At 35.1% G+C, this 25214-nt stretch overlaps 3 protein-coding genes, 2 long non-coding RNA genes, 1 other non-coding gene and 1 pseudogene across 8 annotated transcripts; 5 read left to right on the forward strand and 2 right to left on the reverse strand.

The window, feature by feature from the left end:
• Nucleotides 1-2098: 2098 nt before the first annotated feature.
• Nucleotides 2099-4860, forward strand: LOC108807703 (uncharacterized). Its single transcript, XM_018579954.2, has 11 exons — nt 2099-2294; nt 2380-2455; nt 2534-2620; nt 2705-2818; nt 2905-3243; nt 3315-3595; nt 3690-3789; nt 3879-3938; nt 4017-4103; nt 4193-4321; nt 4417-4860. The coding sequence occupies exons 1-11, from the start codon at nt 2140-2142 to the stop codon at nt 4702-4704; spliced, it is 1716 nt and encodes a 571-aa protein (XP_018435456.2). The 5' UTR covers nt 2099-2139; the 3' UTR covers nt 4705-4860.
• A 2717-nt stretch (nt 4861-7577) lies between these two features.
• On the reverse strand, nt 7578-8071 carry LOC130501479 (uncharacterized; annotated as a pseudogene).
• An 808-nt stretch (nt 8072-8879) lies between these two features.
• Nucleotides 8880-9862, forward strand: LOC108838606 (uncharacterized). Its single transcript, XR_001947547.2, has 3 exons — nt 8880-9021; nt 9158-9317; nt 9472-9862. It is a non-coding gene; the product is annotated as an uncharacterized LOC108838606 (long non-coding RNA).
• Nucleotides 9863-13893: 4031 nt separating this feature from the next.
• Nucleotides 13894-15918, forward strand: LOC108809564 (protein JINGUBANG-like). Its single transcript, XM_018581702.2, has one exon. It carries the CDS (start codon nt 14199-14201, stop codon nt 15576-15578), a length of 1380 nt encoding a protein of 459 aa, XP_018437204.1. The 5' UTR covers nt 13894-14198; the 3' UTR covers nt 15579-15918.
• Nucleotides 15919-18801: 2883 nt separating this feature from the next.
• TRNAY-GUA (transfer RNA tyrosine (anticodon GUA)) lies at nt 18802-18886 on the forward strand. Its single transcript is given in 2 exon segments — nt 18802-18838; nt 18851-18886. It is a non-coding gene; the product is annotated as a tRNA-Tyr (tRNA).
• Nucleotides 18887-19394: 508 nt separating this feature from the next.
• On the reverse strand, nt 19395-22146 carry LOC108805926 (B3 domain-containing transcription factor VRN1). Its single transcript, XM_018577919.2, has 5 exons — nt 21866-22146; nt 20463-20916; nt 20321-20389; nt 20019-20218; nt 19395-19931 (listed from the first exon to the last, which is right to left on the reverse strand). Exons 1-5 carry the CDS (start codon nt 21923-21925, stop codon nt 19683-19685), a joined length of 1032 nt encoding a protein of 343 aa, XP_018433421.1. The 5' UTR covers nt 21926-22146; the 3' UTR covers nt 19395-19682.
• A 99-nt stretch (nt 22147-22245) lies between these two features.
• LOC130501478 (uncharacterized) lies at nt 22246-23887 on the forward strand. 3 transcript variants are annotated; one of them, XR_008939701.1, is made up of 5 exons: nt 22246-22584; nt 22723-22810; nt 22898-22987; nt 23067-23491; nt 23588-23887. It is a non-coding gene; the product is annotated as an uncharacterized LOC130501478 (long non-coding RNA). The 3 variants fall into 3 exon arrangements; XR_008939702.1 differs by having other exon boundaries at nt 22255-22810; nt 23588-23719; nt 23828-23887; XR_008939700.1 differs by having other exon boundaries at nt 22253-22810.
• The last annotated feature ends 1327 nt before the right edge of the window (nt 23888-25214 follow it).

The raw sequence follows: 25214 nt of genomic DNA on the forward strand, positions 1-25214 counted from the left end.
CATCAAACTCTTGTATAGACAATTTTTTTGCATACGTTATACGACCAACTGTATAACACTGGCCTGAAATAGTAATACTAGATCACTGGGTGCATGGTAAGAAGAGCCGATGTACTTGGGAGTTAGTTTGTGTTGAAAATGGGGCAATCGAGACAAGAACTCAGAAGACAAGAAAGAGTTGTCGCCTTACGTCTCGGAGAGAAAACTACGGAACATAAATATGGGAAACCACAAAACGAAGAACACAATCCCAAACTATGAATCTTCTATAACCTCTCTCTTGGATTATCTTTATTATTTTTTTATATATTCACAACAAAGTTTTGTTTTGTTCTATAGTTTGATCATGAATAGACTTAAATTTACGTTTAGACACATCGAATCATTCCAAACAAAACCAAATATCTAGCAATATTTTACAATTATGTTATTTTTTATAATTATGTCATTGATGATATCGCGCCAAAACTTGTGTTGTGTCATTGGCTATTGAGGACTAGTCTGTTCCAACTTAGTAACTTACAACATTAAATAACACATTTATTTTAGAAAATATGTATCTCTAATAGTACGTTGCCTGTAGTAGATTTGTTGTAGCAAAAGGTTTTGACAGCTTTCTCACCTTTCATCGCTTTTAAGGCTTCCCTTTACCATTTCAATCAAGTCCTTGCCACTCCATGCACAATCTCTTTAATCAAAAGACACCCACCAAAGTGACCTTTTTGTCATTTAACATTAGTAATTCTTGCGGATGATGCTTTGTCAAAAGAAGTTTTCTTTTATCTTCGTGAAATGCTTTTACAAAATTTTGAATCTTCAGTGGAGCTTAGAAAGGTTCCACTTGACTAGTATATATGGCCAATACATATACACCACGTGGAACCAAAATTTCAAGAGAATCTCTGGTTTTTCAATAATTTTTTGCAAATGTTAATTAGCTCTCCCACGAAAATATTACGAGTTTATCTAAGTTTATTATTTATGTGAAAATTAACTTATAAATCAGGTAATGTATCATGAAAATAAAACTAGCAAAAGCATACAATCATGCTCCAAATAATATAGAATCTTGTGTAATAAAATCTGATGATCCTGATCAGGTCCGGTCCGATATTTAACCGATTAAAGCATAAAGGAAATTGTGATATAAATTTCTATACTAACTCTTTTTGATATCATTTAGTTTTTTGCAATATATTGTTCTTATATACTAAATCTTAGTGTATAAATCTCCTATTTTGTGGGTTTTAGCCCACAACCCGTCTTGATTATCATCTGAAAACCACCAATATGATCATAAAGATGAATTAGCATTACAGCTTCACACACACAAACAGGAAATCTCCAATTTATAAGTGGTCCTTGGTGATTTTTGTTTGCATGAAAAAGGTTACTTTTTACAAAACATCAGACCCGATGTCAAACCAATAATTACATATTGTTTGTTTCTTTTTAATAATAATAGTGTTTCAATCAAAGGCATGTTTCTTACCGAGATCGGACTGGTCAAATATGAAACTATGAATAATGAAATAGATAGATAGCCAAATTATTTCTATAATGATTATGCAAATGGTTATATCCGACAGCGAGTTATACTCAGATGGAACTTTGACCACGCGATAGATATTAAAACAGTTGTATCTATTATTCACAAAATACTCGAATTTAACATAAATATGTTAAGAAAAAACATAAATATGTGGACGACATGAGAATAAATTGTAATTTTATCCAAGGGAAACCATATTGTGAAAATGCTAAACCCACTTGACGCCAATAGTATGTTCTTATTGTTTTCTTGTTTTTGTGACTTTCCTTTCGTGCCTAATCCTAATAAAACTATGCGCATGATTATGCGTAAATGCATTTACTGTAACCTAAAGAAGTTAGGTGAAGAAGGGATGAAAAAACAATACTAGTATCAAGCAATTTAGTACTTTTTACATTTTCTATAACAAACAAAAAAATTCTATAAGAAAAATACATTTTATACTAAGATAAATTTTCTTTATTTTAATGAGTAGTCTCATTCAATTTGTGGTATAATGTTTATTCATTGTTTCATCTGTTTTTGACCTTTCCTTTGTTCTTCTGTAACTTTTTTGTCACTATCTAATTATTTTATATATCTCATTAATGCGTTTCAGTGAATATCAGCTGCTTAGTCGTTTTTACTTTGATTTTTCATATAACAAAGTGTGTCTTATAACAAGTTGTTCACCGAAGCAAACCCTTCAGAGTTTCAGATCACTCATGACAACAACAAATTCGATTCACAAACGTTCAAGAAGGTTCTGTCTCTTCTTCTCCATTCCTTTATATATGATTCAGCAGTCCTGTCCTAACAAGTTTCTGTGTTGTCCACCATTTTTCCAGTGATCCAGTCCTCAAAAAATCTCTCAAAAACAACAAATCAAGTGAAGCCATTCACAACATAGATAGATTTCACATGGTCCGAACGGTCAACTTTGTTTGTTAAAGATTATTTCTTCATCGCTCATCAAATTAACATGAGTTTTTTATTCTTTAGGATCAAACGTTGCAGAGAGAGATAGAACAGCTCCAATCTCTTGTAAAATGCAGAAAACTACAGCCTCAGAGAGTGTCATGTGATGAGGTTCGAAGAAAGTTTTCTCTAAAGATTGTCTAAAGAACAGACAATCAAAACAGACCTTAAATCTTCAAAACTCTTTATTTGCAGCTTGATTTGCTGCTTCAAGAAGATGAAGTTTTAGTACGGCGTGAGTTGGAGACAGTTCTTAGACGCAAATCGTTCTTGGAAGATTGTAGAAACGAAGATCCTTCTATCCCCAAGGTTATAAAAAACAATTAAGCCTTGACTACATTGTAATACAAGTAAGAAACTGAAAATAATTTTTTTTTTAATGTTTCATGATTTAGGAAGCAAAGAAACTGGTGAGTGAAATTGCAGGCTTGGAGTTGCAAGTGATGTACTTAGAAAGATATCTTCTTTTGTTATACCGAAGGTTCTTCAACAACAGAATTACAAGTAACTTAGAACCAGAGGAGAAAGAGATATCAGAGGATCTTCTTGTGTCTACTAATAATCTCACTGATTCACAAAAAACCGCAATCTGCAGCCCGCAGAAAGTTCTAGAGGACTCTGGAATATTCCGAAGCCACTCATCCTTGTCTCATTGTTCAGGCTATTCCTTTAGGATGTCTCCCCAAGCGATGGACTCATCATACCATCACTCTCTCCCTTTCTCAATGCTTGAGGTAGAAGCAACTTTTTCTGTTGAGTTTTTTTTTTTGCTTTATCAATACTAATATGCTTTTTTTGGTTATAGCAAGCTGATATCGATGTGATGGTTGGGACATATGTTTCTGAAAACGTTACCAAATCACCAAACAGTTTGTCTGAAGAGATGATCAAGTGTATCTCAGAAGTATTTCGTAAACTTGGGGGTCAAGAATCATTGGGTGATGATCAAGAATCTAGTAGTCCATTTCGCGGAAAAGAGAAGCTGAAGGTCACTAGCCGACCGTACGACAAATTACTAATGGTGAAATCTATATGTAGAGATTCTGAGAAGTTAAATGAAGTTGAACCTGCTTTAAAGCATTTCAGGTTTCTATTAACAACCACTTCTCTTGGTTTATATTAGTTAAGACTATCTTATTTATTTAATTCTATCATTATTTTTTCAATGTAAAATGTTTAGGTCGCTTGTTAATAAGTTAGAAGGAGTGAATCCAAGAAAGTTGAATCATGAAGAGAAGCTAGCTTTCTGGATCAACATACACAACTCTTTGGTTATGCATGTAATGCATTCTGAAAGTTAATTTTTAACTTGATAAATCTCTGTAAGACACTAACTTGTTTTCTTGGGTTAACGTTTGTCCTTTTGCAGTCGATTCTTGTCTATGGGAACCCTAAAAACAGTATGAAAAGAGTATCTGGATTGCTGAAGGTAGTAGAATTATCTTACTTGAGTCTCAAGTCATGGCTAAGTAACAACATCAACTGCTTATTCTTCTGTGTAATATAGGCAGCGTATAACGTTGGAGGACGAAGCTTGAACTTAGACACAATACAGACTTCAATTCTTCGTTGCCGTGTCTCTCGTCCAGGACAGGCAAGTTTAGTCTTCTTTCAAGTTGGGTCAGAGGTTTTCGACGATTATAAGTTCATTTCAGAGCTTAAAAAGGATTTGCTTATTAGCAGGTATTTAGGTTCTTGTTTGCTTCTAAACCAAAGGGTAAAGCTGGAGACATGGGTAAAGATTATGCTATAACTCACCCCGAGCCTCTTCTTCATTTCGCGCTTTGCTCTGGGAACTTCTCAGATCCATCAGTAAGCAACTCAAGTCATGTTCCTTGTGTTACACGCTTCCACGTGAAGGATTATATATGTTTTAAATTTAAACAACACACGTATGATTCTTATAGGTCCGTATATATACGCCGAAGAACGTGATGATGGAGCTAGAATGTGGTAAAGAAGAGTATGTAAGATCAAATCTAGGAATATCCAAAGACAATAAGATTCTTTTGCCGAAGCTGGTTGAGTTATATGCCAAGGACACTGAACTTTGCCACGTCGGCATCCACGACATGATAGTGAACCATATGCCTTGTGATGCAAGAAATAAAATTCAGCAGTGTGTGAACAAGAAGCATGGAAGATTCACCGTTGATTGGGTCGCACATGATTTCAGGTTCATGTTGCTTCTTTGAGAAGAAAACACCAGATCCTGAACTGAGACTTTTATTTATTTATTTGAGAGTTGAATTGAAAAACTTGTATTGTGCCAATTTTTCCAGTTATGGTTTTTCATGAAGATTGTGTTATGGTTACAAGTCAAGAGAAAAGTGGATATCTTTTTTTTTTAATCATTGAACCTCAAAAATCTGGACATAAGAGAAGAAGATGGGGATCAAGCTGTTGGATCTTCAATAACTTCTAATGATTGATAATTGTTGATTATGCATGATGGTGATGTCCAGGTTTGCTATAATTTGATTGTTGATTACGGTTATACATGAAAAGCTGATCCAAGTTCTCACACCAACAGAATATTGCTATAATTTGATCATTGGACTGTTTGCAAATTCAGTAAGAGCAGAGTTTTCATAGTTTTCAAGTTCATATATACTGCTGCCTGACAAGCCAACCAAGTAGAAACTTGTCTTTCACGGTATGTTTCCTTTCTCTTCTAGACGGTTTAGACTCATTGTTTTGTATTATCTAAGATTATTGTTCCTATGGTTCTGACATGATTATTTGGTGGATGATACATTCAACAGATGCTCATTTCTACTGTATGTGAATTTCAGGTTGACTAATATAGGTTCCCTTTTTTTATGAAACACAGGAAGTTCAAAGACAAAAAAAAAATGACAAATTAAAAGAGCAAACTTAAAACTGGGAGTCTGGGAATAGAAGGATCCTCAGGCAAGAGACGGCGCATAATGCCTTCCTCCTCTACGTATTAGGGAAACCGAAAATCATTTAAAAACCATGAAAACAAAAGAAACAAACTGGGCCTTGTGTTGCAACACTACTGATCCTGGCACTGTCTCCTTAGCCACTTGCATTAGGACCTGACGGGTCTTCAATGACTGCTTTACTCTTCTTGTTCCGACCAAACACTTCAGCTAGCGATGTGGGGACTCCTCTGCCAACCTCCTGAAACAATCTCTTTGCACCTTGCCTCAAAGCTGGATTACCATCACCACCTGAAGGGTCCTCAATGGCTGCCTTACTCTTCCTCAGCTGACCAAACACCTCATCTAGCGATGTGGGGACTTCTCTCCAAACCTCCTGGAAGAACCTCTTTGCACTTTGCCTCAAAGCTGGATTACTATTAGCATGCTTTCTCAAGACCTTCTGACGTCCAAGTGGAGCATTTCTGAGCATTGTGTCACAGAATGCTTGGAGCAGTGGTGCCAGCTTCTTAGCCTCCTCCTTACCATCTTCAAATTCCTTCTTAGGATCACCAGCCAAGAATTTCTCATCATAGGCAGTAGGATTCATATGATAAAGGGTAGGATTTCTCCTAATCTTTGCATCAAGCTCAAAGATCTTGTCAACTTTGGTAATATTTAGGGCTATCAGGTCATCAAGGAACCCACTAGCGCTAAAAGGCTTCAAAACAGCTGCAGTTGTAGTCACCAAGGCAGCCCCAGCAGGTGCACAAGTCATCCTCAACTTTATAGTATCCGGTAAGAGTCCACTGTCCTCCTGTGCCTTCATTACCAGATCCTTGCAGGGGTTATCCAGTGAAACGCATAATGATATAGCAAGTCGCTTGGTTGTAAAGTCCCAACATCTGGCGTCATGGAAGCTTTGAAGATACTATCACACCCCTTAACGTAATCAGATTTCAAGGCAGGCGTGTAGTGATGTCCCTTTGAACGGAAGATGTATTCAACTGCCATAGGTACTAGCCAAGCTGCATCTCTTGCTGGTTCTAGAAGCTCCTTTATCAGGTCCGCATCAGCAGAAACAAGGGTCATGAAATCGTTAGGAACTGGTTCCATCTTGACTCTTCTCTGGTTTGAGAACCACCCTAGAATCACAGCCTCCAGGCTGGCTAACCCAAACCTCACGTTGTTGTTGTTTGTGGTATCAGCACATATAGCCTTGTTAAGGATGTAAACAGCAAGGACGTAAACAGAAGAGAAGTAGTGCATAGCTGTCTTGGTACCAACTTCTTCAAGGGGAACTTCAGGGATGGGTACACCAGCAGGCAACACCAAGAACTCCATTTCGGCCAATCTATCAAGGGAAGCGGCTTCATTAATCTCTTTCAGAGTATCATCGGTGGTGATGATGTCAGCATCAGGCGCCTCAACAAGGTTAGAAGTGGTTTGGTCCATACAGGAGAACACTGGATGAGCAATAGCAGAGTGTCTCTAGTATGTTGCTTGTGACCCCCAAAAAAAAAATTTACTTGCATGAAGGTGCAGTTAAAGGACTAATATATGATGGCAATAAAGGTGCAATTTGAAAACGGTCAAACTACTTGGCTTGGCTTATCGATAGAATAAAACACTAGCTATATGCCTCTAGAATTGATTTTCCAAATACTTTCTTTGTAGTCCCGAAGATGTTTCTCCGCATGGGTTTAGAAACTTGTTACCATCCCCTATGGCTATGGCTAGGGACTCCAACTTTTAAACATTGAGCATTTATGTACGAAATTGTAAATCTATAAACTGATCAGTACTTTCTTATTCTCTATAGTTGTCCTCATCACTAAGTTTATTTTTAGAATATGATTAGACCCTTTAATTCATGATTCTCGATTGAGTTCCAGAAATGAGGTCTCTATCAGACTAAACCATACTTGTACTATTACAAACTCTGTCCGACTTTGTGAGCTGAACAGTAAAACATATAATTCCTATAATATTCACATTCTACCTGTTAAGCCTGTCATAAATTACCAGATTTGATGATGAAAAAAAAGCCCATAAAAAGTCTCCATCGGATTAAGACTTTCTCAAATGTTCAAAAAAAAAAAATTCATAAACTTCTCATTGTATCCTATTTGCACTACTACAATCTATGTCTGACTTTATGAATTGTGAGCTGGAAGAACAGTTTAGAACATGGACATATCTGGAGGAGCTCCATATATACTCTTCCAAGAATATGGTATCCGCCATTTCCCACCTTCTCCCCTACAGAAATTAGAAGAAAATTCACAGTGAGTTTCATTGGGGATGTTATTACACTTGGAAAGAAGATAAATCATTGTTTACCGTTGGAACTTGTCAGGACTTAAACCCGTAAGCTTAGATGCAGCCTCTGCTAGAAATAACGCATATATCAGAATTATTTTGTCTCCTTCAGAACAGTAAACATAGCAGGCATGTCAACTTCTGGCCTCGTGCCTAAATCATCACCGTAAACCACGCAGACCATGTAGGTGTTCCGTCGGAGTGTGGACAAAATATCCATCATAAGGCATTGATTTACCTTAAAATCTGAGAAAATAGCTGCAAATGTCAAGCTTGGGTAGTAGTCTATGTCTTTTAGCTCTTCTTCTGAAGGGAAACACAGCTCTTCTTTACTGTTCTCCTCAAAGACCAACATCTTAACTTGTAACCACTTTGCTCTTTGTAATGAAAAAGTACAAGTTAAGATAAGTTATCTATCAATTCCGTGATTCACTGATCTTTGATGTTGTTGCACAAGTCCATATCTAGTTTTACGTCGAACGGTCGAAGGCCTCTGAATATTCACTGAAAAAAGAAAAAAGAAAAAAGAAGCGTTTTAGTTACCTTGACACATCCGTGTTATGCTGTCTTGTTTGCTATTTAAGCGTTATAGAATCGGATTGCAACTTTCTCAAAGGCAGCTTCTCACTTCTCAGAATTTGTCTGTTTCAGTTTCAGTTTCAGTAAGTTTGCACACTTCTTCTTTGGGCTAGCGTGAAGAGCACGCCAGTGACGGGTTGGGCTGATAAATTTATCAAAACTGAAAATAATACATTATGGGCCAAGGGTATTCCATTAAGTGAAAAGGCTCAAATATCTACAAAAATGTACAATATGCATGTCAAATCTACGTTTTTCCAAAAAAAGAGCATGTCAAATATACGTAGAACGTTACCTAATTATTGTGGTTGTTGTCTTCTTTACTTTCCGCTACTAGTGGTCATTGTATCTTTTGTCAGAAAGAAAAAAAAATAGTATAAAATCTATATATATAAAGAAGAGTTCATTCTCTCCTGGGCGCGCCACGTCATCAATTCGTGCGTCCTGAATGCAACACGTGTCCCTTTTATTCATACGATGCGTTTCATTTATTTTGGTTTTGTATATCGTTTGTGTTTTACGATTTAGATGGGCTTTGTTACTCTTTATTGGGCTGTTTGAAAAACAATTACTCTCATATTCTTACATTCACCTTCTTCAAGAATGTGGTCCAAAGAATTTAGGTTTCTTAATGTTCTCCGACCTTTCGTTCCTTTCAGGTAATGGATTTTCTGGAAAACATTCAAGACGAATCGTCATGACAATTATATGGATCGCAATGTTTAAGTATGGTTTCGTCTCATCTTCTTCTCCATGGGCACGTTACGGCCTGAATTGATTCACTGCAATTAATTAGGTTTTTAACTCCTTAGATCCACTTCCACCATGATTTCTAATTCATTGTATCTGCCCTCTCTTACAGGCGCTGCATCTACAGCTATAAAAAGGTACGACTACATACGGTAAACATCATCATCATAACACTCAAAAAAAATGATACTTCTTATTGCAAGAGAATGGGTAATGGATCTCTGCTGTTCTGAAACTCGCCGGTGTGCTTTCTCCATGGAATTGGATTTCTGGTAATTTCTTTGACCATCGTGATTTTTAAAAACAAAAGGTTGTATTAAATTCAGAACAAACAAGCTTTTTAATCAACAACTTTTCTTAACCCATTCGGAAGATGACTTTGCACACATTTGCTGATTTTGTTTCGATTCGTTCATCTGTTTCAAGCGACCATCATGGAAGCCACCATGGAGTTAAGTCTCGGCCAGTCTCCGGTGGAAGCGGTCGTATGTGTTGAATCGTCTAGATTTTTTCTCACCGGCTATGTGAATCTGCAACCGATACAGAGTACCGCAATCATTAGCAACTGGACTCGAGTCACTTAACTATCGTTACGGACTGGAATCATATCTTTACATCTTCCTCCTCTTCACTATCACCAAGAGTAGAAAGATACCATCATGAAGGCTTGAGTCGATCTGTAGTTTTTTTTTCAAGATATAGCAAACAAAATTGCACAGCCTAAGTTATTGAGAAGCTTTGCAATCTGGTGTTTGGATTTTATTTATAAATTTAGAATAATCGTTTTGAATGAAAATGAGCTCTGTCGATCGCTTGACCAGAATGCCTAATGAAACTTTTTAACAGATTAGCCAAGCTGTTGTGAAGTGTCATAAGTTGGTGCTTGAAGGAGAGCATGGTTAAACCGTCGTCCTTTCGTATATATCGCAAGTAATGAAATGTTGCCAGATTACATATTATTTAATAGTTTTTATTTATTATGGAGAAATTTTAAGAAAATGTATATTTGGCTTTGTAATCGTGCTACTGCTTGATTGATAATTTGGTACCCAAACTATTCATGTTTTCTTATATTTAATACAAGATTTCAAGGATAAATAGATATTTTTTTTGGAACGAAAGAAAAAAATCCAATTACAATTTTTTTGTGAAATGATTCTCATGAATTTGCTTACATTTTTTTTGTCGCGAAGCTCAAGTTAAAGTAACAAACCAAAAAAGGAAAATGGAAACGATAACCAAAGATTAATAAACAATAAAAAAAAATATTTTTCCAAACTTAGTTTAAAATTAAAGTCAACAAACAACTATAATTATTGAAAATGCATAATATAATCGCGAAAAATATTTCAAAAAGTCACAACCATGAAAAGAAAAGCAATACATTTGTGATATTCTCATGTCTCATCAAACTCAGACCAACGGAAAAATATATCTACTCTCACAAATATTTTTTTTGTGCTTACCAAACTCAAACTTTACAAAACTGATATGAAAATTGATGGATGGAAAGGCACAAGCAGTGATTATACATAATCAAACATTTTATTTTAAAAAGTAAAATTATATAATAAATAAAAAAATAAAAATAGTATTGATAATACTATCACCAAGTATCCACACACTTAAAAAAAAAACAAAATGACACTGTAACATCTTTTCTTAAACTTTTATATTTAAGTAAATAATTACAAATTTTTTGACTAACCGCAATACACAAAGTCTACAAAAATATATGATAGTGGCTGATCTCAAAGAAATAAAATAAAACAAAGGAAATTCATCATCTAAATTAAAAAGTATTACTTCATTCAAAGAATCACAATTATGTAATTATATAATTTTAGTCAACCACACCTATTTCCATTTTCAATATCGTAACATGTTATATAAAAAAGATCACATACCAATAATGTTTCATAAAAATAGATAACTAATCTTTCAAAACTTAAAACAAAATGTTTGATCTAAACACTTAATTACATCAAAATCCCGCGCGGAGCGCGGGTTCGCCCTAGTTTTACCAAAAAGATACATTGTGGTTATAAATGTTTATCACTTCTTTAAATCATGTAACATATTAGAGTTAGACCACATGTTAAGAAAAAAATTGGACTATATTTTCTAAAAAAGAATTGTGTGTTATTTAGATGGTCAAGTACAAACCAAAAAAATATTTCTCACATCTCCGATTCCAGTTCATCTGTATGCTTATTTTTCTTTCCTAATTTAATTGTAAGGGTCACATCTTTTTAAAATGATTTAAGTCTCATAAATGAATGGACTGGCAACATTTGGAATTGCTACATATCAGCTTTTATAATGTTTCGATGTAAGTGATGTTAGGACCAGACACCAAATTTCATGATTAAAAATAGTATACTTAACATGGTAATAGTATGTATTATGGACCAAACATAAATGTTTTGAACTTATGATTGAAAAACTACCTAACTATGGTACGTAATATGCTATTCAATTGTCGTACTTATAATTTTGGTCATAGCGTTGAACCTTGAATATTCGATTTATTCATGTAGCTAGAAAATTTCGTGGCGTATTGATGTCGTAATAATACGTCCTGAAGATGGATATATCCTTTCAGGTTTAAGAATACGTCACGTACGTGAATGTGAAAGGCTTTGGGATACGATAAAATCCTCCTCTGACAAACCTCTTTGTCTTTAGATTCAGAGACGTCACTGTTCTCTGTATTTCGAGTCCATGACCAATTGACCAATGACAACTACTACCATTTTTCTAATATTAACAAATGGATAAATGTAAGCGATTGATATTAGTTTTCATGATATTATGATACCCCAAAATGTCAAAACTGTGCTAGCTGTCAAAAATCTTTTTCAATTTAATTAGGGGTTGACACTAAAGTATCGGTTCATCTGGAATGTCACTTTTTCCATTTATTTTAGCCATTGCTTAGCATGGATTATCGAGATTCAATGTAGATTCTAAATACAGAAATTTAAATTATTTATCTATAGTTTTAAAATATATATACTCAATCAAGATTTCATAGTTTAACGTTATAGATGTTCGCAAACAAATAAGGCACATCTGTTTGAGATTTGATCTCTATAACTTTAGTTTCAACTCTCAACTTTATAAATTTAACTAATATACGAACTTATATGTTATAGATGATTCTCATACTCCCATCCAAAAATGTACTTTAACGTAATGAAAGTCAATCAACACGAATAGGCCATGAATAAATGAAGAGACAATATAGTCATTGATTTCGGTTGGCCTTCAGTAATTTTAAGGATATAAAAGACTGTTTTGCAAGTTGCAACTAGTTCTGCAGCTTGCTTTTTGGTTATTTATTTATTTTTGCCATTTGCAACTTGTTTAACAAAGAAAAAATCGTACAAGTAGACAGATAGTTCGTAACAAAAAAAAGACGAAAAGTTCTATCGTCATTTCATGCCTTCATGGGGAGTAAGAAAAGTCAAACATCTGAAGATGACATTTTCTCAAATGTAAAACTAAATCAAAACATATAAACGAAGTAATAAAAATCAATATCGGTTGGAGAATAGTGTTACCGTTACGTGATGCTATGCAACATTGCAACGTGTGAAGATAATTAGCCGCCAACACAACCACCCCTTTATATTAGATCTATTTCTATGAAATTATCCAACCAACTTCGTAGAAAAACCCGACTCTTTGTACGGACGCATCTCATGTACAATCATTTTCACATTGCTCAACCAAACATGTTATATGTAATATGCATATTTCGTCTTCCTACATATTTTGGTGTTTGCTGTTGTTTATGAGCTTCATACGTTTTCCTTTAATACACGTTTTAGTTTCATAATAACGAGTGGTTGTCTAAAAGTTTGAAGAATTCATATTAGAGTTTGAAATCCTCCCATTGTACAAACATAATTTAAAAAATAATTTTCAAAGTTAATGTATTTTAAAAAATTTGGTTGTATATTCATTTCTAAAGTTAAGAGTATGGTTCATCTATCTTATTAAAACAGAAACATTATGTTGGACTTAACATTTATTTTGTAAGTTTTTAAATTAAATACACTTTTATACTTTATAGTTAAACCTACATTAAATCACTAATATTCCTTTCTTTATACTACTATCATGTTTCCAAACAATATACTTATTTCTTTATACTACTATCAATGTTTCCAAACAATATATTTTTATACTACTATCAATATTTCCAAACAATATATTTTTATAAAATAACTACTATTTTTAGTAATTAATCTTAGTTATTAATTTTTGTTATTTTATATCTATCATTTTCTCTTTAAAATTTTGTAGAAACGTCATAATTCATAAATTGCAAAATAATGAACTTTAAAATTTGGATTATAAGATTACAAATTATGAAACTATTACAATTTAAATCAAATCAGATTACATATCGGTCATCCATCAGTTCAATCGGTTAGTCTCGGATTTTTGTGATATTTTTAATATGAATATTTTTAAAATCTAAATTGAATTGTCAGATCTTCGGATTAACCGGTATAATCACAATCGGGTTGGATTTAAAAACACTGATTTAAATGCAAAAATATTTTAAATACACTCTTTAAAAATTACCAAAATATTTGTTAAGTTATTAATGAAATTTTTCATCGTAAAATATTCCGCGCTTCCAAAGCGCGGGTCAAGATCTAGTTTATAATTTATACAGTAAACAATTGACGATCAACAATTTTTTATAGTTCATAATCAGTCTCATTATTGTGTGCACCGTGCACATTGCTTTGAGACCGTCCACTGATAAAAGACAAAACCTTTCCTGATATTGATTAGCTAGTCTTACATTTTCATTTTCTTAATACGATCTCATGTGAAAACTGACGCTCCCGGTAATGTGCCGGTCACGTTTCCAGTCTGAAAGTCACGTGTCAGTAACCCACGTCGTCCGCTTACCAACTTTGTTTGTCTCCTTGGGTTTCTCTATATATGCCAATCCAATTTCCTCTTCACACTCCTTTATTCAAAATCTCACAAAACCAACAAGTCTTTCCTAGAGAAAAAAAAAAAATTCCACACTCCCTTTTTTCCGTGGAAAATTTACTACACAACAACCAAATTAAAACTCAATAATCCTCGAGAAAGAAAAATAAACCCCATAACAACTATTCAATATGGTTATAGATTCAAAAACCAGTGGTAGTCATCACCGTAAACTCACTTTCGCCGCTTTCTTAAACACCGATCTCTCTGCCGACGAAGAAGAACAGAGCCATGGTGCTGCTGATGTCATCAATCCCAGTAGTAACAGGAACAAAAACAACCAACAACGTCAAAGCAATGCTTCGACCACGACCGGTGACTCGTCTCCTAATCAGGTTTTGTCTCCATGGAACCAGACTTACTCTCCGTACTACACCGACACGCCAACAACGCCTACTATGTCTCCCTCTCCGTGGAACCAGACTTACTCACCTTACTACAAGTCTCCCTGGATCTACCAGACCCGAAACATCGATGATGATTCGGACAACGGTTTGATCGGTACGATCGTGAGACAAGAAGGTCACGTCTACTCGTTGGCAGCTTCCGGAGATCTTCTATTCACTGGATCCGATTCCAAGAACATTCGGGTCTGGAAAGATCTCAAGGATTTCGCCGGGTTTAAATCAACAAGCGGTTTGGTTAAAGCGATTGTGATAACCGGAGATAACCGGATCTTCACCGGTCACCAAGACGGTAAAATCCGGGTTTGGAGAGGGTCCAAGACACGAACCGGTGGTTACTCACGAATCGGAAGCTTACCGACTCTTAAAGAGTTTTTAACGAAGTCGGTGAACCCGAAGAACTACGTGGAGGTTCGTCGCCGGAAAAACGTTCTCAAGATCCGACACTACGACGCCGTTTCGTCTCTGAGCTTGAACGAAGAGCTCGGTTTACTCTACTCCGGTTCGTGGGACAAGACTCTCAAAGTCTGGAGACTCTCCGACTCCAAATGCCTCGAATCGATTCAAGCTCACGACGACGCGATCAACACCGTCGCCGCCGGGTTCGACGACTTGCTCTTCACCGGATCCGCCGACGGGACTTTGAAAGTGTGGAGACGCGAGCTTCGAGGGAGAGGGACGAAGCATTTTCTGGTTAACGTGTTGATGAAGGAAGAGAGCGCTTTGACGGCGTTGGCGGTTAATTTAACGGCGTCAGTTGTTTACTGCGGATCTTCTGACGGCACCGTTAATTTCTGGGAAGGGAAGAAGTATCTATCTCACGGCGGGGCACTCCGCGGCCATCGTATGGCGGTGCTCTGTCTCGCGGTTGCCGGGAGTTTGGTGCTGAGCGGCGGAGGGGATAAGAACATTTGCGTGTGGAGGAGGAACGGTGATGGGATGCACACGTGTCTCTCGGTGTTGATGGACCACGTGGGACCTGTGAAGTGTTTGACGGCGGTGGAAGAGGGAGAGGAATACGGCGAAGGGAGATGGATAGTGTACAGTGGAAGTTTGGATAAATCGGTGAAGGTTTGGCGCGTGAAGGAGACGGCGTCTTCGGTGTGATTGGCTGAGATGGGTTGAGGAGGATGAGAGATTACGCGCCGTATTAGCGCGTGGAGATGCGGACTATGTGATCCGCCGGACATGTAACTGCTGTCTTAATGGTCAAGGCAACTAAGCAGATCATACTACCAATAGCAAACTGCCACATCATGAAGTATCTAAAAGGTTTAGAAAGTTCCTAACTTCCTATAGTTTATTTGAGCTTCGTTGTAACTGCACATATTTGAATTACGTAAAGAAAAGGGGAAAACAAACTTTATGTTATTTTATTCATTGTATTGAGATCATTTTGTTTATGTATTAGTATTATACGATTCGTACAAAACTGATTATTTAAAAACTAATGTTTCCGTTGACAAAAAAAAAACTAATGTTTCCAGTGGATAAAAAACGGAATTTTAGATTTTCACTTCTAAAACGTACGTTAAGTTGATTTGTTAGCTTCTCTTTGTTGAATATGTTGTAGCCATTGACAAATGAAATGTAAAAATTTATTGGTGTCTTCATGAATTTATGTATTAAAGTCTCACTATTGTAGGGTGTAAATCATACCAATTTCTCACAAATTTACAGTTTTTCAAATAATACAGATCTAACACATATATTAAAGTTAGTCCAATAATCTAATTATTCAGAGGCGCTAAAGCCACTTTCCATCTTCTTCCTGCTTATGCTGCTTTTCACTGCCCTTGTGTTCTCCCCCTCGCATTCTTCTTCTTTGCAGGCCACATTTGATTGGATTCAACCAAATCTTAAAGAAGCTTTTAAGCTTTCAAAGGTACCATGTTGGAATAGACGAGAAGACCAGCCAAACCTAACAACTAGATTCTCAACATTTCACAGTCGGATTTTATGTGCTGTAGATCATATATATTGTTATATTTTCACAAAAAGATATATTCGATAAGTGAGAAACTCCGTTCAAATGAATAACTAAAATCGGAACACCTAATGATGAATGACTAGATGTATTTAAAGAGTTTAGATTTGTCTAATTTTTTTTTGGTATATGGTAGCTTTTACTTCATCCCAAATGACCTAAACATTTAATCTCTATGATTACTTTGTTTGACAATATTTTAGAATATAGCTGTCAGATTTTATAATTCAACTATCCATTCTATGAGTTCGGGTCAAATGTTTTATTTTTGAATCCATTCCTCTCACATGGATCAAAATTTATTTATTGCCAATTGTAAAATTTTATAATTCACAATCCGTATCATGAATTCAAGTCATTTGTTCTATTTTAGTCCTTTCATTCACATGGATGCAAATTTATTTTGCCAATTGTTACAAAATAAAAATTTATCTACAAAAGATAAGAAAAGAACAAGCGTAAGCTAAGAATAAGAATACTTATGTGCATACAAAACACATCTAACAATGCATTGCATTTAATAAGTTTTTTCGAAATACAAACTTTTTTTAACACATTTTTTTTGTTTGAACACACTTTCGAAATACAAACTAATTCCCAAAATAGGTGGATATCACCATAAGTTAGTTTATTTTAGACATCAAACAGTAATGCAAAATAAAAGTTACTGAAATCATATAGGAAGAAATCTAATCAGGGCCCTCAGCCCCAAGAGAAGCCAATAAGCCAGTTGATTAAAATAATGCAGTTTTGCTTGCATTAATCCCTTTTCCAGAAAATCATGAGACTACTTTTACTATAAGCTAATGAATCACCTCTTAGCAAAAAAAAAAAAGCTAATGAATCACCATTACTTATAGTTTATACATAATCAAGTGCCAAACCTAAAAGCATAACCAATACTCTTTGTAATTGAAAAAACCAACAAAGCCTCAGGACACATCAAACCAAAACCAAAAATAACTATCGCATAGATGGACATTATACGACTCATATATTCTTTGAGTTATTTTGAAATTGATCTGATAAATATCACAACTGAAATTTGAGATTTTAAATATGTATGGTACTATGGTAGGTGGATTTGTTAGTTCAATTAGTTGAAAAAGAGTGTGTCACTGGAAACTAAATGTAATATTTTCGGATCATTTAAGTTTGATGCAAATCTTACAAGCATAGCCATGTCTATGCACGTTGACTAACCCTTCTATTCCTAACAGTTTTTTTCAATAGCATGAAAATTTAGTAAAATCTTGTTCTACTTTATACCAGGCATGTTTTTGTCAATGTTGTGCTTCGGGAGGGGGGGGGGGGATAATTTATAATTTGGATAACAAGCACCTAAATTTCAGTTTTGGTTCTTAAATAATTTATTCAACTAAGATGTAAAATTTAAATGAACTTTGTGAAAGTTATATGATTTTTCACAGGCAAATTTATTCATATGAGCATGTTCTAAAACTTTACTTCTCGTCTATATTACTTTAATTTATTAGCAATGATTAAGCCCATAGTTAAGGTTGCATTTTACAAGCAACTAGTGCTTTCCTATTAAAAAATGAAGGTTGCAGTTTACAAAACAACACCGTCACGTTAGTCATGCTTCGCCAACGTAGTTAGGCAAAGCTCCACTAGGTACTTGTCCATTTGACTTTAGTTTATTAAGAATGATTAAGCCCATAGTTTTGACTAATTTATTATTCAGATCTTCACATGGTAGCTATTAAAGGTCTTATTAGTAGGTTAATCACAAATTCAACTTTTATATATTTTTCAACATTAATAATTCATTTTGACCTTCGGAGGAATCTATATATGCTCGTTGATCAAATAAAGTACATGGATGGAATAAATAAATTGAAAAACACGATCACAACTCACGAACAAAATGATTTAAACTCACGAATGCATTTAGCAGTCAGCACCTAGGCTCCTAGCTTTAACTAGGACTAGCATGTACGTTTAAAATGCTAAACTAAGAATTAGTTAAGACAGTTTCATAGTATAATAGACAGATAACATAATTGGCACTAAATAATCAGCACAGACCGTTGATAATACTTGCTTATATAATTACATATCTTCGAATCGTGCAACGATTTGGTTGTTTAGAATAAAATACTAGGAAATAATGTAATGTCTCTCATACGACCATTATATATGATACCACATATGTAATTCTCAAATATAATTATCAGAACAGTCCAATTATATTGCCCACTTTGGATATGATTTGAAACTTTGTCCTCAAATTTTCAAAAGAAGCATTACAAGATCATTGATGCTATATGTAATCGAGTTAAATATAAATTATATAAATAATTGTAAATGCAACTAACGTAACCGACCTTAGCTCAGTTGGTAGAGCGGAAGACTGTAGTAGACGCAGATAATCTTTAGGTCGCTGGTTCGATTCCGGCAGGTCGGAATAATTTTTTTTTTAAACTTTTTAACTCTTTCTTTGTTTGGGCTTTGAGAAACAAAAAGCCAGCCCATGTTACGCTCTTGCTTAAAAATGCCTCAAATGAACCGTTAAGAATTGAAGTGCACAAGAATCAGTCTTGTGGTTCTGACATCACACAGTGTCTCCATAGATGCTGCAGGCATTGCAGAAACTACTTAACAAGAAAGCATCTGGTTTATTAGGCATAGCTACTTGTAACCGCCCTGTTTTAACGAGAAAATCTACTATGCATCCATAGTTTTGAAAATCTAACTCCAACACAACAGCTTGAAAATCTAAGAAACAGAATCAGAGCCTTCCTCCCATTATGATTCCCTTTGTGCTTTGCGCTCTATGTGACATAAGTTTTCTTAAGCATTTCATGGAACACCTTATTCATGCAACATAAATCCCATGCTCTGTTTCTGTATGCTATAATGCTCGAATGAAGCCAAAGAGAAGGTAAAACAAAACGAAGAGGTGAAGAAAAAAATGGAAGAATCAACAACACACCACAACACACCCATCTTCATCATATCATTTTTCCTTGGGGCACAAGTGTCGACACCTAATTTGATGGAGATTAGGTATTTACAAACCTCTAAAAGTTTCTTAAACCCTAACTTGAGTTCCACTCCAAGGTTATATATAATGGTAAAACAACACATATCCACATGCAATGACACAGAGATAACAAGAGAGTTTAAATGAAGACATCCTACACGGAACTGCAGATCCATCAGTCACCCACCATAGTGACTACAGAGAGTGAATATCTGTTTCAGACGTACTCGTTGACTCGAAAGGCAGTCACTTTCAGAACGAAGTCTCTGGTTCTGAGCAGCTCGAACACGCAGACGTCACCTTCTCCAAGGTTGTTCTCAAGAGTGAACTCGTACCATCCTTGGCTGAACTTGGCTCTCCCTGCTTTGTAGAGGCATCTCACTGGCCACTGTTTCTCTCCAAGCTGGACCTTGATGAATCCTGAGATCCCGCTTAAATACTTCTCAGCAAAACCAGACGGCAGATACTGTTGAAAGAAACATGCAACAACAACAAAAATAGAATTGTTTCAGATACCATTGTGATGTAATAATGAGATGTTTTGTTGCTTTACCATGATGCAACCTCTGTACAGATAAGATGGTCGTAGAACAACTCTGAAGAAAGGGTTTGTTGGCTCGAACGTTTTGGCTGCATTAATAGCCCTCTCTCTTTCCTCTGCAGTCACGGTTCTTTTTCTCGCAGAAGCACTCTCGTAGAACTTTGAACGGCTCTCTGGGTCATCATCCCTTGGAGCTGATGAGTTTATTTCCTCTGGATAGATCACATCAAAAAAGGTAGCTTCTAGTGAGAAGCTATCTAAGTATGAAACAAGTGTCTGCAGTAAAAGTTTAAGAAGAGAGAAAAAATGATTACCAGGATCAGCATTCTTCTTTTTCCTCCCTCTCTTTTTTGGAACTTTTGGGGTCGGTGTTGTCTCTTCAGCTGGTAAAGAAGGAAACATAAGAAATACAAGTACGACCACAATAAACAAGAAAGAAAGGTGAGAGGAAGTCACCTTTAACAGGTCCAGCGAAGAAGCTCTGGATAGCTGAACTAGTATGCCCTTTACTAGCGTGCGCAGTAGTTTCAGGATGCTGTGACGGGTACAACAAAGAAGAAGGATGAACGACCTCAACATCTTCATCTTCAAGGTCCTCAAACAAGCGTGCACGTTTGAAGTGGTTGTGTGCAGAATCCATGAGACCGGTGGAATGGTAGTTGATCTCGGAGTGTGATAAGTTGTAAATGTAGACGCTGAAGGCAGAGTTGCCTTCGTATCTAAATATCAAAAGATAACCAATGCGGATTGAGTAACGGTCAACAAACTCTTGCCAACCATCTTGAAACCAGATTTTGTTGTTGTCAGCTTTCCTTAGCCCTACACGCCAAACATGACCATCAGGTACTGTGAGTGCAACTGCAACAGATAGCTCGTCCTTGAATTTACTCACAAACTTATCTGGAACTCTCTGCACAAAGCATACCAGGAATGAGAAAAAAAAAGATTATTATTCAAATTTCATAAAACATAAATCATATACTTGTTAACTTTAATGTGAATATTCAAGCCTAAATTCTTAGAAAAACCTTATTCCAAGGAGGACTATTTACTTATATGCTAGTATTTGGGTTTTGTTCAAAACAATCCACAAAAATTTCATGGTGAAATCTGCACAAGTGTGATAACTAATCACTGTATCATCTATTGTGAATATAAAGCAGATAATAAACCATTTATGTACTTTTTATTTTTCTACACAAAAATCACTTTTATCTTAAGGGAACAAGCAAAGAGGGTTATGACATAGACAATGAGATAGATCTTACAAAAGAAAATCAATTACTATTTAGTTCCACTACTCTATTATCATCAATAAGGAATCTAGAATCTTTAGACTTCATGAGTCAAACTGAGAACACAGTCAAAAGAGAGTAAACAAAACAGAGAAACCACAAAAACAGATCTCAACTTTTTCTCCCTCGGAAATTGCATGAATCTAACAAAAGTACACATCTTATTATCATTCAGAAGTCAACTCACTAGAAAACACATTCACTCACACACTACACTCAATTTGCTATTAGATCATCAAAATCCTATACCACATGCAGATTTCTCCAAACCATAATCTACAAGTTCCCATTATCTGAGTTATATACAAATTGAAAATTTTCTATCTTCCTAGCTCAATTATTCAGCTCACAAAACTGAAAAAACAAAAAAAATACAAACTTGACTTGATTTTTATCAAGAATCAAGACAATTCAATTAAAGCAATCTAAGAAACTGTCACAACACAGATGATACAAACGCATATTACAATCTTGAAAACTCTCAAATTCGCATAAAGATCAAAACTCCGAAACCCAGAAGAAAAGAAGAGACTTTTGGGATACAAAGGAAGAAGAGGAGATTACCAGACGTTTTTCTTGGATAGTGGATGAGAAAATCAGCTTGTGGAAGAAAGGGCGTGGCATGTTGAGAGAGAAACAGTGATGAAGGAAAAAAAAAAAGAGAAGAAGAAGAAGAAGAGACCAAAGTCAGATCATGAAACGACGCCGGAGAAAGAATACGCGACAGAGACAGAGAAACACTTTCAGATCTGAAGCTATGGTCAAAGGGGGGGATTGGTGCTGTTACAACACTCTCTCTTCTCCTTTTACACCTGACTTGAGTGACCCAACCAAACCAAAACCCAAAGCCAATCTTTATATATAAAGAAGTGTTTAAATCCCTCCCATGATGCCACCTAGGATTCCAGCTTGGAAATTGATCAATTATCCTGCTGCCACATAGGATACGCTGCGTTTCATTAAACGTGAAACCATCTGATTTTGGGTCTGAATTGGGCTTTGCTTTCAGAAACCAGAAGCTCTTCGCGTGAGGCCCATCGATCTAGAGTTTCGAAAGCGTTCTTTCATCTTCTTCCTAAAAATCAGAGAGAGTTGATTTAATCCTGCAGACCGTTTCATAATATCTGACTCGATTCTTAGTTCTCAGAGTTTTAGAGATTCTAAGTTTTTCGCTTCTTAAATTTTTGTGTTCAAAAAAAAATTGTTTTTTACAGAGAATTTGAAAGTGGAAGGGTAAATTAAGAGGAGGATCATCGGGAGTAAAAGCAAACAAGATCATGATTGTTATCCTTCTCTTTTCTCTCCTCTTTGTTATAAGGATCAAAATACAAATCATCATCATCGTTGATCCTCCTCTTAAATTCACACATAGCTGAGTTTTTCTTTTTCAAATAAAGCAACAACCGATTTTCTTTGTGCAGGTAACGATGTTCGAGAATAGGTATCCGTTCAGAGGATCTTCTTCCGCCGGCAAATACTCTTCGCCACCGCCGCCACAGACTGTCAATGGTAAGAACTGAAAAACCTAAGTTTGCATATTCTTCTTCTAGCTTTCTCTAATTTATTTCTCTGCTTGGTTACAATGGCACACCTAAGAGTCGGATCTTATTACGAAATCGATCACTCTGTTCTCCCTCTCAGAGTCTCAGATCGCCACAGCAACTCAAGTCCATCTGAATCGTCATGGTATCAATACTACACCGTTTCTATGTTACTTTATTAGTTTGTTCTTCTATCGATGTTCCGTTGGGTTATTACTTTTCAGGTGAGCAAAATCACTAGAAGCGATTAACTCTCCTGGTGGAGAATGTATATGTGTAATAATCAATGTTTTTCCTGGTGGAGTACTGAATCATTAACTCTCCAAGCAGGAATCTATGTATATATGAGTTACTTTGCCCATGAAAGTGAAAGCGTGCCTTAAGGTTTATGGTTTGTATTTTTTTGGTTATTCTCGGGATTTAATGGTTTTTGGTTTTCTCAATTTACAGCGAGAGAAAGGTTAGCTTTTTACTTGATGCGGAGGACACTATTGCTGAATACGAGAATAATGCAAAGGCGAAAAGAACAGAAAAACTGGAGAAACAGGAAGGCTAAGCACTTGATCGTTTGAACAATCTCGACCATGTAACTAAAGTTGAGTTTTTACACCGCCTCAATGACTTAAAAGATGGGTTCCGGAGTTTGCTGGTATACATTTAAAAGAACTTTGATTCTCCATGAATCCTCTTTGATCCACAGCTTTCAGAAAAAGACAATGTGATGATCCTTTTGTTGTTTTTGTAGGAGTCTGTTGGTACTTCAAGGGCGATAACGTCTGAAGATGTTGAGCAGATGTTCTCAAAGATGAAAAATAAACGGAAAAGGATGGAGTGAGTTTAGTAGTCAATGATCAGAGGAGGTATGAGTATAATAAAGGTATTAAAGTCGTTTCGTTTACACATAAAGATGTGTGTTTCGTTAGTTCATCTCTGCTCTTTTAACTACCTTTAGCTCCTAAGTTATGCAAACAACTATGTACTTCAGGTATGGAGCTTGAAGCTTTTGTGTAACTGCTCTGATTAATTGATGTTATATTGGATTGTGCTTGGTTTGGTATTAAAATTCAAGTCAAATTACTGTAGAATTTATGTGTACAAATTAAAATAAAATTGAGTTACACTACACTAGCAATAAAACAATAAATATATATTTATATATGATGTTAATTAAATTTAGTTTACGATACTAAATTTAGGTATGCCTTTGACAAGAAGTACCTAAATTATGCAAAATTATAGTGAGTTAAAAACTAAAACGTGGTTCGGTGTGTTGGCGTTCGTTGGAAAGTGACCAGTACACCCACCTCCACGCAGATATAATAATCAGTTTTCAAAACAATTTAATTTGGACATGTTATCCTTCAGTAACAGAGGCACATGTTGTGAAGAATAAAATAGATTAACTCATTGGATGGTCCGAATGCCCTTTCTCAAAAAAAAAAAATTTGATTGGAAGATCTGTATACAACACCAACAATAAAGAAGTAAGTTTCTGAAGTTAAGATTAACAAACTAAAGGTATAATAACATTTAAAAGAATAATATTCGATATCTGTACTTATCTTCACAATAAATAGTTTGTTCCATGCTTTGGAACATCTATCCATGCCACAACAGATTTTGTAACCAAATAAGGCTAATAGGTTACTAATATGATGTAAACAAAATACTTCATCTGTTCCGTAATATAAGATGTTTTGGAAGATAATATTATTAATAATATAAACTGAAAATAATTTGACCAATCATAAATAAAGTAGTTAAGTATTATTGGTTAACCATTTTTCAATAAAATTAAAGTATCTTAAAACTATCAAAATATCTTATGTTTTGAAACATCAAAATTTCTTCAAAACATTTTCTATTATACAACGGAGGGAGTATGATATTAAAACAAGAGGATACGAAAAATTGTTGTGGCTAACAAAGAAGAAGAGTTCATCTAATTCCAAATGATGATGTAAAATAAGCTAAATAAAGAATGAAATCCAGATTTTTAAATTAATCTTATATGTAACTAAACTTAATACTTTTCAATCAAATAAAAAAATAGCCATTACACTTTCAAATTGTCATGCATATGTTCAAACTTAGATTATCCTGCATATATTTAACATTAAAGTTTCGTGCGTATATTTAAACTTAAATTTATTTTATAATAACCTCAAAATTAACTATGTAGAGCTATTAATTTGATTGAAGATCTCTATATCATTGATTTCTAAATAATATTGATACATGTTCTGAATTATAAAACCACAACAAAGTCATATTTAGACTTAACAAAAAAACAAATTCAGAGCTAAACTAATATTTAAATTTTAAGTTAATAAAAATTATATTAAATATTTACTCTAACTATTTTAACTATT

The sequence above is a fragment of the Raphanus sativus genome, unplaced genomic scaffold (assembly GCF_000801105.2).
Source record: "Raphanus sativus cultivar WK10039 unplaced genomic scaffold, ASM80110v3 Scaffold0212, whole genome shotgun sequence".
Lineage (NCBI taxonomy): Eukaryota > Viridiplantae > Streptophyta > Magnoliopsida > Brassicales > Brassicaceae > Raphanus > Raphanus sativus.